The 12,577-nt window shown below is 36.4% G+C and overlaps 1 protein-coding gene across 2 annotated transcripts in view; it reads left to right on the top strand.

Moving 5' to 3' along the window:
- The window catches only part of LOC128555127 (rap1 GTPase-GDP dissociation stimulator 1-like), a 139,169-nt gene that overhangs the window by 95,068 nt on the left and 31,524 nt on the right, over positions 1-12,577 (top strand). For both annotated transcript variants that reach the window (XM_053536634.1, XM_053536635.1), the window contains 3 exons: positions 1,409-1,543; positions 6,034-6,159; positions 12,379-12,468. In XM_053536634.1, the coding sequence (XP_053392609.1) occupies positions 1,409-1,543; positions 6,034-6,159; positions 12,379-12,468 (351 nt within the window). The remainder of the gene's footprint in view (positions 1-1,408; positions 1,544-6,033; positions 6,160-12,378; positions 12,469-12,577) is intronic.

The following is a 12,577-nucleotide window of genomic DNA, read 5'->3' as shown; positions in this document are numbered from 1 at the left end:
CTTGCCCCTCACCTGTTAGGGTTCAAAACCTGGTTTTCATGTGAGGAAGCCATCCAACTGGCTTACAGAAGGTTGGTGGTTTTACCCGGGTGCCTATGTGTCCTTGAAATAATGGTCGGAGGGGCAGTTGGGATCTCCCTCTGCCATCAAAAGCTGGAAAGTCCCCATATATAATTGTGTCGTTTGATGTTAAACCCAACAAAACAAAAAAAGGTAGAATGTGAATATGTTTTAACACATGTTACCATATTAAGTTAGCATATAATGCATTTTATGCATTGTGGTATACACTGAAGATTATCTTCCTTGCCAAAAATAGTGCTTCTTAGCTCACCTGAGCACAAATTGATGAAGGTGACCTATTGTTATCAGCCTGAGTTTGCTTGTCATCAACACTGAACAGTTTGATTATTAACACATTAGAGGTCACACTTTGGGCCCAATTTTAATTAATCTAAGTCAGATTGTTTTCCTGAGTTAAATCTCAGAGGAATTTGTCATGGCTCATCTGGGGTCAAAAACTGGGTCATTATGTCAAATAAGAAAACCTTGAATGTTAACATTGTAGAAGCTACATTTTCTACCTGAATTTTATAAAACTTTGTGGGAATGTTTGTCTGTTCTATTCTATGTCACATTTGAAACAGAGTTGTCTTAGGTTAAAAACTAGGTCAGTAGGTCAGATCATAGAAAAACAGTGATAGCAGTTTAGAGGCCACATTTCCTACTTGATTTTCATTAAAATATGTCAAAATATGTTTTTGTATGAAATCTAGGTCAAGTTTGAAACAATGTTGTTTGATGTCAAAAGCTAGGTCACTTGGTCAAACCATAAAAACAGCCTGTTTTTTTTTTTTACCATATTTATATGAAATATGGTCAGAATGTTGTTTTAATAAAATCAAGGTTAAGTTTGAAACTGGGTCAGCTGATATCCAAAGCTATGTCATCAGGTCAAATAATAGAAAACCCTTGAATTCATACTAGAGGTCACATTTTTAACCTTATTGTCAGAATGTTTGTCTTTCTAAACTTAAGGTCAAGTTCTGTACTTGGTCATCAAGTGATAAACATGGTTATTAGGTGAAATTCATAGAAAACGGGTTTTGCTGATTAATATGAAACATCGTCATAATATTTGTTTAAATGAAATCTTAGGCAAATTAAATACTACGTAATCTGGGGTATAATTAGGTAAGGTGAGACAAGCCCTACATGGCACTCTTGTTCAAGTTTTATATCAAGTACTGTGATTTCAAAGTTTTTTGAAAATATATCTCTGTTTGATTATAAAAAAAATCTTGCTGAAATTAGAATCAAATTAATAGAGAGTCTGAATGTTTGTTTTATTATTCAGTAAATGATTTGTAATTTTTAATTGTAAGATGACTGGTTTATCATTTAACAGATGAGCATTGCCGGTTCCTGGTTGAGCAAGGTGTAATTAAAAGATTATTACATCTGCTGAAACCTGTGTATGGGGAACAGAAATGTACTTTAGAACATGCTAGTCTTAGTGCTCTCAGAAATCTAGCAATACCAGGTGGGTGATCTATTTATAACTAAATACTCTTCAACTTAGAAGGAGTGTAATTGCTAATGTCAGACCTTGTTAGCTACATTTTACATGGCAAATGAAAGCCTTGAACTTGTTTGTTGTTATTGTATTGTTTTCTTTTAGTGAATGTAATTATTTCTGCCATGACCAGGTACTCTTCAAAAAAAGAAGGTGTATATACTACCATATGCCAAATTGCTTGTCATTTACAATATTTCGTATGCTGTTATGTTAATTCCCTTGTTTAATTTCTTCATGTTACTGTAGAATCAGTTTACTTTGTGGGCGTGACATTTCCTAGTTTTGTCAGAAATGGCTATTTCATTCATTGAATCAATGGAAATCAACTTTTGGAGATGAAATGAATAGAATTTTATTACTTTGATGGGATTTAATTGCCTGTATTGATAAAATTGTGAAAATAAGTCCCCCATTACTGTATGTTAGACTGGTAACTAATCTACATGTTACGATTGTAATGTAGTAATTACACTAAGGAATCAGTCTGGAATAAACCCATGTACTAATAAGGTGTCTGTTGACTTGATTGCTGTCATTTTTGCAGGTAAAACATTTCCCAGGAGATGATAGAAATCTGAAAGATGGGAAATATTTACCATGAAGTATAAACACATCATAATTATTCATCTTTGGTAATTGGAAAATGTAAATGTGACCCTAATATAACAAGTGAAGAAACTTACATTAGCTTTGGTTACGACATTGGTTAGAAAAGTTATAATACCAGTTGTAATGTTGTTTCTAAATGAAGTATACATTTATGCAACTGGTGTCAAATTTTTTCATCAGCAAAACATTGTGCTTAACTTATGTTGCAACTGTGCTAGCCAAAGTTCAGGGTCACAATTGAAGGTGAAAGGTTTGGGCCTTTGATTCCATATCTGACATATATCTGGATGGATTTTCATGAAAAATTGGTTCTCCTCATTGAAACAGTATGGTAGTTCCATTGTTACAACTGAGAGGTTGTGAAGAGTTGTATTTCTGGTCCTGCTCATTTTTCTCACTCTGTGACATTTGGTGCCTAATATGAGATGATTACTTTCATGTTCACCTTGTACTTTATCCAATTGGAATTTCAAAGATTAATTTCAGTTAAGTATGGGAGTATGCTAAGGTATATAATTCTTTTATTTAATTGGGGAGAATATGTGTAAGCCACCAAACAGTTTATTTGGTAGAGAATAACAGTGGTATTCCAAGCTCAGAGTTCTGGCCCATATTTCATAAATTTGGTTCATGTTTTTACCTCATCTAATGTACAGAACTAATGCTCCTCTTGTGCTTGCTTTAAGCCTTGTACACTGTGTCTGGTAAGTAACTACTTAATTGCTCAAAGGATTTTAATGAAACTTCTGTCAATTGTTCAGCTCAGCAGAATGATGTACAGTCTCCTGAGTACTTAGTGTTCAAGGTGAGCTATTGTGAGCGCTCACTGTCCGTCGTCAGTCTGTCTGTTGTCCATCAGTCCACACTATTTTTTCAGATGACATCTCTGAAGGTTCCGGTCTGAATTGCACTAGACTTGGTCAATTGCATCCTGGCATGATCCTTTTAACCTTTAAGAGGCTGCTAGAGCTAAAAGTAGTAATACCTTTAAATGACTTCTACTCATTAATGTCTTGATATATCTTCATCAAACTTGATTTGTATTATTACTATAAGATTCTCTCCAAAACATGCTCGAATTCGGGAGCATAGCTCCTTCTAGGGGCCACTAGAACTAAAAATAGAAATTCCTTTAAATGCCTTCTACTTATGATTCACTTCATGGATCTTCTTGAAACTTGGTCTGTTGTAGTCTGAAGCATCACTGTATGATCCTCTCCTAAAATTATTCAAATGGGGGAACTTTGCCCCTTTATGGGGCCACTAGAGCTAAATATAGAAATACCTTTAAACAACTTCTTCTTTTGAACTGCTGAATGCATCTTTATCAATCTTGGTCTGCAGCATCATTATATGGTCCTCTCCCAGATTTATGCAAATGTGGGCACTTGGCCTCTTTGAGGGGTGGCAAGAAGTAAAAATAGAACCATTATAAAGAGACCTTCCAAAATACTCTCAGTCTGCTCGAATTTATTTTTCCACCCCATTTCAAAGACCTTAGAACCATATAGTGTTTGAACTGTTTGTGATCTGTCACACTAATTTATGTAATTAACTTCTGCTGGCTCTGAAATTCAGGTGAGTGATGTAGAGCCATCATGGCCGTCTTGTTCATTTGTGCTGACCCGAGGTCAGGGCACATATTAAGGTCAAAGGTTTTAGCTATGGATTCCTAGTCTGGTTCATTTCTTCTAAGCCCCTGGTGTTTTGTAAAAGTTTAATTATTTACTCAGTTGCAAACTTGCTGCCACATGGTTGAGATCAAAGTATAGGTCAGTTGACCTATGTTCATGTTTCATATCCTTTGCACACTTGTAACACATTTACATAATATACATTTTTGTTAGCTTAACATTGAGACATACGTCATCTTAAGATGAAAGTTTTGGCCACTTTGCTTGCAAAAATGTTATATGAGTAGTATTTTCTATTGCTGCAGCAGAGAGACTGGACAACTGTTCTTTTTTTAATTTACAAATTTTCTATGGGACATGCCCAGAGACCCCCTAGAATGTTTCCCGTTACATGGACACAAAAATATCCTTAAGAATTTACAGTTGTCAAAACATTGACTTTTTAAAACTGTTACAGGCATTTACCTCAAAAATTAACCAGGAGTCCAGACATTATTTTTTGTACCATATGAGAATTTTTAATCCCCCGCCATGGCGGAGGGATTATAGGAATGGTCTGCGTCCATCCTTCCGTCCGTCCGTCCTTCCGTCCGTAACAAAATCGTGTCCGGTCCATATCTCCTAAACCCCTTGAAGGATTTTCATGAAACTTGGGTCAAATGATCACCTCATCAAGACGATGTGCAGAACCCATGAGTCAGCCTTGTCGGTTCAAGGTCAAAGTCACAACTCAAGGTCAAAGGTTTGAGCCTGCCATTTTATGTCCGCTCTATATCTCCTAAACCCCTTGAAGGAATTTTATAAAACTTGGGTCAAATGATCACCTCATCAAGACGATGTGCAGAACCCATGAGTCAGCCATGGCGGCTCAAGGTCAAGTTCACAACTCAAGGTCAAAGGTTTGAGCCTTCCATTTTGTGTCCGCTCTATATCTCCTGAACCCCTTGAAGGAATTTTATAAAACTTGGGTCAATTGATCACCTCATCAAAACGATATGCCGAACCCATGAGTCAGTCATGCCGGCTCAAGGTCAAGGTCACAACTTAGGGTCAAAGGTTTGAGCCTTCCATTTTGTGTCCGCTCTATATCTCCTAAACCCCTTCAAGGATTTTCATCAAACTTGGGTCAGACGATCACCTCATCAAGGCAATGTGCAGAACTTATGAGTCAGCCATGTTGGCTCAAGGTCAAGGTCACAACTGAAGGTCAAAGGTTTGAGCCTTCCATTTTGTGTCCGCTCTATATCTCCTAAACCCCTTGAAGGAATTTTATAAAACTTGGGTCAAATGATTACCTCATCAGAACGATGTGCAGAAATTATGAGTCAACATGCCAGCTCAAGGTCAAGGTCACAACTAAGGGTCGAAGGTTTGAGCCTTCCATTTGGTGTCCACTCTGTATCTCCTTAACCCCTTGAAGGATTTTCATCAAACTTGGGTCAAATGATCACCTCATCAAGAACTCATGAGTCAGCCATGTCAACTCAAGGTCAAGGTCACAACTGAAGGTCAAAGGTTTCAGCTCTGTATCTCCTAAACCCCTTGAAGGATTTTCATGAAACTTTGGTCAAATGATCACCTCATCAAGACGTTGTGCAGAATTCATGAGTCAGCCATGTCAGTTCAAGGTCAAGGTCACAGCTAAAATCAAAGGTTTAACCCTTTCACTATCCATAGCAGTGGCGGGGGATTTAGCTGTCTTTCAGACTGCCTTGTGAAGTATGACTATGCATTTTAACAATGCATCTTAATTTTACGCTTACCCTGCTAAATTTCTATAATGAACTTGTCCATCTTTCAATTTGGACAGTACCATTAACTGTTAAAAAGGGTGCAGTCCAAAAAGATACTGACTAGTGGCAAACATGGATGTGCAGGCTGGTCATGACTGCACTGGTCGCAAAGTCAGAATCAATTGTGGCCAGCATGATAAGGGTTAAAATTATTCTTGTAATATATCTTTCTACAATCTCTGCTTTCACTAGTGCTTTCTGCTGACTGTCACTGCACTGACAGAAATATCTGTAGGTCAAATCTGTAAGGGATACCAGTATATTCAAACATTGTCTGCCAAGTGAAAAGACAGGAGATAGAAATATTGAAAGTTCATTACATAATATTGCCAGGAGGACAGACATAATTAACTTATATCATATCTTTGAAAAATAACCTTTTATTAATTATGTGATGTTTTACTTTTGAAACTTTCAGCAACCAATAAAGCTTCACTGATAAACGAAGGAGTTCTCGATGCTGTGCTGGTTCTTGTTGACTCTGAAATGTTGGCTGTTATATTCAAAATGTTAGGGGTGTTACGAATGCTTGTTGATGGTCAAGGTATGTCTAAATGTGAAATTAACATAGAGAGAAATAAGAAAAAGAATTGTATAGAGGTATTATTATGTAATATTAAAATTGTAAAATAAATGTGAGCATATTGCAGATTACCACTATGTGTGTATTACCTAAAATATATACCACATATGTTGATATGAAATTTACGAGGTATTGTCATAACTTGCCAGTGTTATTTCAGCGCTCTTACACATTTGCACGTAAACCAGGGGCCAAATGGGCATTATTTCACCTGTGGAATGAATTTACATAAAATAAGAGACCTTTCTTATTCACATGTTTTCGAGTTGTTTACTTGAAAACGAAAGTAGGGTGTTCAAACGTGCAGCACTACCTAAAAGTGCTTAAAAGTTTGTGTTGCATCTGGAAAAGTATTCCACCTAGAGGCATGAAACCATGTAGAAAAATTATTCGGCATGTGAATTTGTCCACCTGAGTTGTTTTTATGCACCCAAAGATGGGCATATTAAAATTACACTATCCGTCCATCCGTATGTGCTTGCTTCCGTGTAAATTATTGTCTGGATTGTAACTCTGCCATCCATAAAGAGATTTTGAAATAACTTGGCATAAATGTTCACCGTAATGAGATGACATGTCATGCGCAAGACCCAGACCCCTAGGCTCCAAGGTCAAGGTGACACTTAGAAGTCAAAGGTTTACATGATTGTGTTTTTTTTTTTTTTTTCTCTGGTTCATAACTGCTATTTATCAAGGGATTTGAAAATAATTTGACACAAATGTTAACCATACTGAGAAGATGTGTCACACTTATGACCCAGGTCTCTCAGGTCGAAGTCATGGTCACAAAATAATTCATTCCTAAACTATTCTAGCATATTTTGTGCAGACAACTGTAGCATTCTTGTGCACGCTTTGGAGGCATTTGTCACCAATAGTGACAGCTCTTGTTTTTATTAGCTCACATGTCACATAGTGACAAGGTGAGCTTTTGTGATCACCCTTCGTCAGTCCGTCGTCAGTCCGTCCGTCCGTCTCGTGCATCCGTGCGTGAACAATTTCTTGTCTGCACGATAGTGGTTTCATTTATGATTTTGTTTTAAACATACTTGCACACAACTTGTATCACCATAAGATCTCTGTTCCTTTCTTGAACTGGCCAGATCCCATTACAGGTTCCAGAGTTATGGCCCCTGAAAGGGCCAAAATTAGCTATTTTGACCTTGTCTGCACAATAGCAGCTTTATTTATGATTTGATTTTTACCAAACTGGCACACAACTTGTATCACCATAAGATCTTGGTTCCTTTCTTGAACTGGTCAGATTCCATCATGGGTTCCAGAGTTATGGCCCCTGAAAGGGCCAAAATTAGCTATTTTGACCTTGTCTGCACAATAGCAGCTTCATTTATGATTTTATTTTAACCAAACTTGCACACAACTTGTATCACCATATGATCTTGGTTCCTTTCTTGAACTGGCGAGATTTCGTTATGGGTTCCAGAGTGATGGCCCCTGAAAGGGCCAGAATTAGCTATTTTGACCTTGTCTGCACAATAGCAGCTTCATTTATGATTTGAATGTAATCAAACTTGCACAAAACTTGTGTCACCATAAGATCTCAGTTCCTTTCTTGAACCGGCCAGATCCCCTAATGGATTCCTGAAAGGGCCAGAATTAGCTATTTTGACCTTGTCTGCACAATAGCAGCTTCATTTATGATTTGATTTTAACCAAACTGGCACAAAACTTGTATCACAACAAGGTCTTGGTTCCTTTGTTGAACTGGCCAGATTCCTTCATGGGTTCCAGAGTTATGGCCCCTCAAAGGTCCAAAATTGGCTATTTTGGCTTTTGCAGCCATATAGAGACTTCATTTATGGTTTTATTTGATACAAACTTCCAAAATATCTTCAACAACAATAAATCTTGGATTCCATGACAAATCAGATCCATTCATAGGTTCCAGAGTTATTTTATATCTGATTACCTCCCCTGATTGTAATCAAAATGGATTTATACCAGTAAGTACTTATAGGACTTATTTGAAATTTCATTATTGTCATTAGTTGGACTGAGCCAATGAGGGTAGATAACTATGGACTGATTTTATGTCAAATTACCTCCCTTTATTTCAAATCAAAATGGGTATATCTCCGTAACTAATGAAGATACTGATCTGAAATTTCATTTATGTCAACAGATTTATTTGGCAGATCCTTCTTTTGTTAACTTACAATCATTTTTTTTTAATTACTTCCCTTTTACGTTACTATAAATAGCTTGTTTTTAGTAACTTTTTTATTATTGGCCGTAGGGAAAAACCGAGACCACTTTTCTGTGGTACAACATGGATGGTACCTCCAAGTTTTAGGTGTATTTTGACATACCTGTACCTTGTAAGAATTTTTTTTTTCTTTTGGTTTAATTTCTTCCCTTTGTTGTTCCTGTCCTTTGGACTTAGATATTTTTTCTGAGGACCTTCTTGTCCTCAAGTGCAGTGATAACAGGTGAGCGATATAGGGCCATCATGGCCCTCTTGTTTCACTTTGCAAGACCAGAGTTATGGCCTTTGACTTAGTAAAACATAAAAGTTTGTGTCCTATGTATCTCAAACTGTACACAACTTAGAGTCATAAAACATTAGAAGTTGTGAAGTTGTCAACATGGTGTTCTCTTTGGGAATCTACTCAGCAAGGCCAGAGTTATGGTCCTTTACTTAGTGAAAAATACACAAAGTGCTTACAAGTTTGTGTTACATATATCTTAAAATTATTTCATCTAGAGTCATGAAACCATGTACAATGGTAGGAGTTGGAAAGCTGTGCCCTGTGGACATACATCTAGTTGTACTCAGAAAAATTGAATTTCATGGTTAAAATTTTAAGTTCCACTTTCCTTTAATACTATCAGACAATTAGCTTTGAAACTTCAAACATTTATTTATCATCATTAGATGAGTACACAAGCTAAGAACAATACCAATGATATGTTTTCACCTAAATTATAGTCCTTTATGTACTTCTAGAATGGGAATTAGGTTACAGTTCTTGTTTAGGTCCATTTTTAGCTCACCTGTCACATAGTGACAAGGTGAGCTTTTGTGATCACCCTTCGTCCGTTGTCCGTCCGTCCATGCGTCAACAATTTCTTGTCTGCCCGATAGTGGTTTCATTTATGATTTTATTTTAACCAAACTTGCACACAACTTGTATCACCATAAGATCTCTGTTCCTTTCTTAAACTAGCCAGTTCCCATTATGGATTCCAGAGTTATGGCCCCTGAAAGGGCCAAAATTAGCTATTTTGACCTTGTCGCACAATAGCAGCTTTATTTATAACTTGATTTTTACCAAACTGGCACACAACTTGTATCACCATAAGATCTTGGTTCTTTTCTTGAACTGGCCAGATTCCATTATGGGTTCTAGAGTTATGGCCACGGAAAGGGCCAGAATTTGCTATTTTGACCTTGTCTGCACAATAGCAGCTTCATTTATGACTTTTTTTTAACCAAACTTGCACACAACTTGTATCACCATAAGATCTTGGTTCCTTTCTTCAACTGGCGAAATTCCATTATGGGTTCCAGAGTTACGGCCCCTGAAAGGGCCAGAATTAGCTATTTTGACCTTGTCTGCACAATAGCAGCTTCATTTATGATTTGAATTTAATCAAACTTACACAAAACTTGTGTCACCATAAGATCTCGATTCCTTTTTTAAACCGGCCAGATCCCATAATGGGTTCCAGAGTTATGGCCCCTGAAAGGGCCAAAATTAGCTATTTTGACCTTATCTGCACAATAGCAGCTTCATTTATGATTTGATTTTAACCAGACTTGCACACAACTTGTATTACCACAAGATCTTGGTTCCTTTCTTGAACTGGTCAGATTCCATCATGGGTTCCAGAGTTATGGCCCCTTAAAGGTCCAAAATTGGCTATTTTGGCTTTTGCAGCCATATAGATACTTCATTTATGGTTTTATTTGATACAAACTTCCAAAATATCTTCAACAACAATAAATCTTGGATTCCATGACAAATCAGATCCATTTGTAGGTTCCAGAGTTATTTTATATCTGATTACCTCCCCTGATTGTAATCAAAATGGATTTATGTCAGTAAGTACTTATAGGACTTATTTGAAATTTCATTATTGTCATTAGTTGGACTGAGCCAATCAGGGTAGATAACTATGGACTGATTTTATGTCAAATTACCTCCCTTTATTTCAAATTAAAATGGGTATATCTCCGTAACTAATGAAGATACTGATCTGAAATTTCATTTATGTCAACAGATTTATTTGGCAGATCCTTCTTTTGTTCACTTACAGTAATTTTTTTTTTACTTACTTCCCTTTAACGTTTCTATAAATAGCTTATTTTTAGTACCTTTTTTTTTATTGGCCGTAGGCAAAAACCGAGACCATTTTTTGTGGTACAACATGGATGGTACCTCCAATTTTTAGGTGTATTTTGACATATCTGTACCTTGTAAGAATTTTTTTTTCTTTTGGGTTAAATTTCTTCCCATTGTTGTTCCTGTCCTTTGGACTTAGATATTTTTTCTGAGGACCTTCTTGTCCTCAAGTGCAATGATAACAGGTGAGCGATATAGGGCCATCATGGCCCTCTTGTTACACATATAGCTTTGAAACTTGTACACATGTTTATTGTCGTTAGAAAGTAGGTCAAGACTCTTTTTTGCATTTTGGTTAGAATTTTGGCTCTTTTAACCCTAAAAATTGGTAACTTCCTGGTTACTGTTTAGCTCCACTATTCGAAGAATAGTTTGAGATTCTACTCACCCAGGCGTCGGCGTCACACCTTGATTCAAATTTTGTATGCAAGTACATACAGCTATCATTTAAAGGCATATAGCTTTGAAACATATTTTATCTTTTTTTTAGGTCAATGACCAACCTCACTAGATCAAGTCCCAAAACTCTGACATTTATTTTTGCCAAACTATGCCCTCTTTTGGACTTTGTTACTATCCCCTGTCACATGTTTCTTTGGGGATATAAAACTAGGTGATAGCATCAAGACCCATTACTCAGACATTTATTTTGGCCAAATTATACCCCCTTTTGGACTAAAAAATCCTGGTTATAAATCTACATACAAGTTACTATCTAAAATGCTAATGCAAATATTTAATTAACTTTGCACGTTTCTTCAAGTTTATAAAACAAGGTCATAGCATCAAGTCCCATAATTTGACATGTATTTTGCAAAATTATGTCCCCTTTTCAACTTAAAATCTTCTGGTTAAAGTTTTGCATGCAAGTTGCTATCTCCAAAATTAATGCAGATACTGGATTGAATCTCTGTAGATATTTTAACATTTAGGGTAATATTCCTGCTTCTGGGACAACAGTTTGAATAGTTGAGTATTGGCTGTCTGATGGACAGCTCTTGTTTTGTTTAGATTCACTTTTCTTGAATACTGTAGCTTTGAAGCTTCATACATATTTTTTTGTCCTGTATTAATGAGTAAGAAGGCCAAGTACCATAACTCTTTTCCTGCATATTACAAAAAAGCATTGACACCTGCAGGTGGTGCTTTTGTTGAAAGGTGATTTATCAAAATCACCTTCTATATGTAACTGCGCAGAATTTAATCAGGAATAGACTGTCTCACAACTATGTCGTATCTATCCACTGTACAATAGTTCAATGCAGAATAATTTACTTCCTCTGACGTCATTATCGTTACAGACCGGAAAATTTGGCCTACTCTATCAGCCGTGGACTTGATCACAAACTTACAAATACTCATGCCCAGTAAAAAATAGTTCAACATACTTTGAATATATACCAATGGCACAGTAATTTACTGCGAATAACTATCACCTGCATGCCTTTACTTCACATCTTTTTACTTTACAGGGGGTTTGAATGCATAATTGTATATATCTCCAAAGCGCAGTATCATATTGATGATATGGTTAGCCAAATCAGATCCTATATGTATTGGGTTTCTGACTATCAAAGCGCTGTTAGCGCCTGTGCCATTTTTGGAATGAATTCTTTTTATACACATACTAACATAAATCACCTTTCATCAGTACTGTGTCTGTACTTCGATTTAGATGAGCTGTTGTAATTTTGCAGTAAACAAAAGAAAGCAACCAATATAAATTTTATGTTTTATTTGTACAATGAACTTTTGAGTGAAACTTCATACTTTGTTAGACTGTAAGTAATTAAGTATAATGTTCTATTTTTAGAAGAAGCTGCAGTGAAATTAGGTCAGCATCGTGAGTTTGTTACCAGACTGGTCGAATGGAGTGCTTGTGAAGAGCACCCGGGTGTAAAAGGTTACTTTTTATTCTTTTTGTGCACAGTTCTGCTCTTTCATTTGTCTGTGCTTGATTTTGTTTGATATAAGATCTACAGTCAAACTCATTTATTGTGCAGACCCTTTAA

The sequence above is a fragment of the Mercenaria mercenaria genome, chromosome 2 (assembly GCF_021730395.1).
Source record: "Mercenaria mercenaria strain notata chromosome 2, MADL_Memer_1, whole genome shotgun sequence".
Classification (NCBI taxonomy): domain Eukaryota; kingdom Metazoa; phylum Mollusca; class Bivalvia; order Venerida; family Veneridae; genus Mercenaria; species Mercenaria mercenaria.
This window is presented reverse-complemented; position numbering and strand designations above follow the sequence as displayed.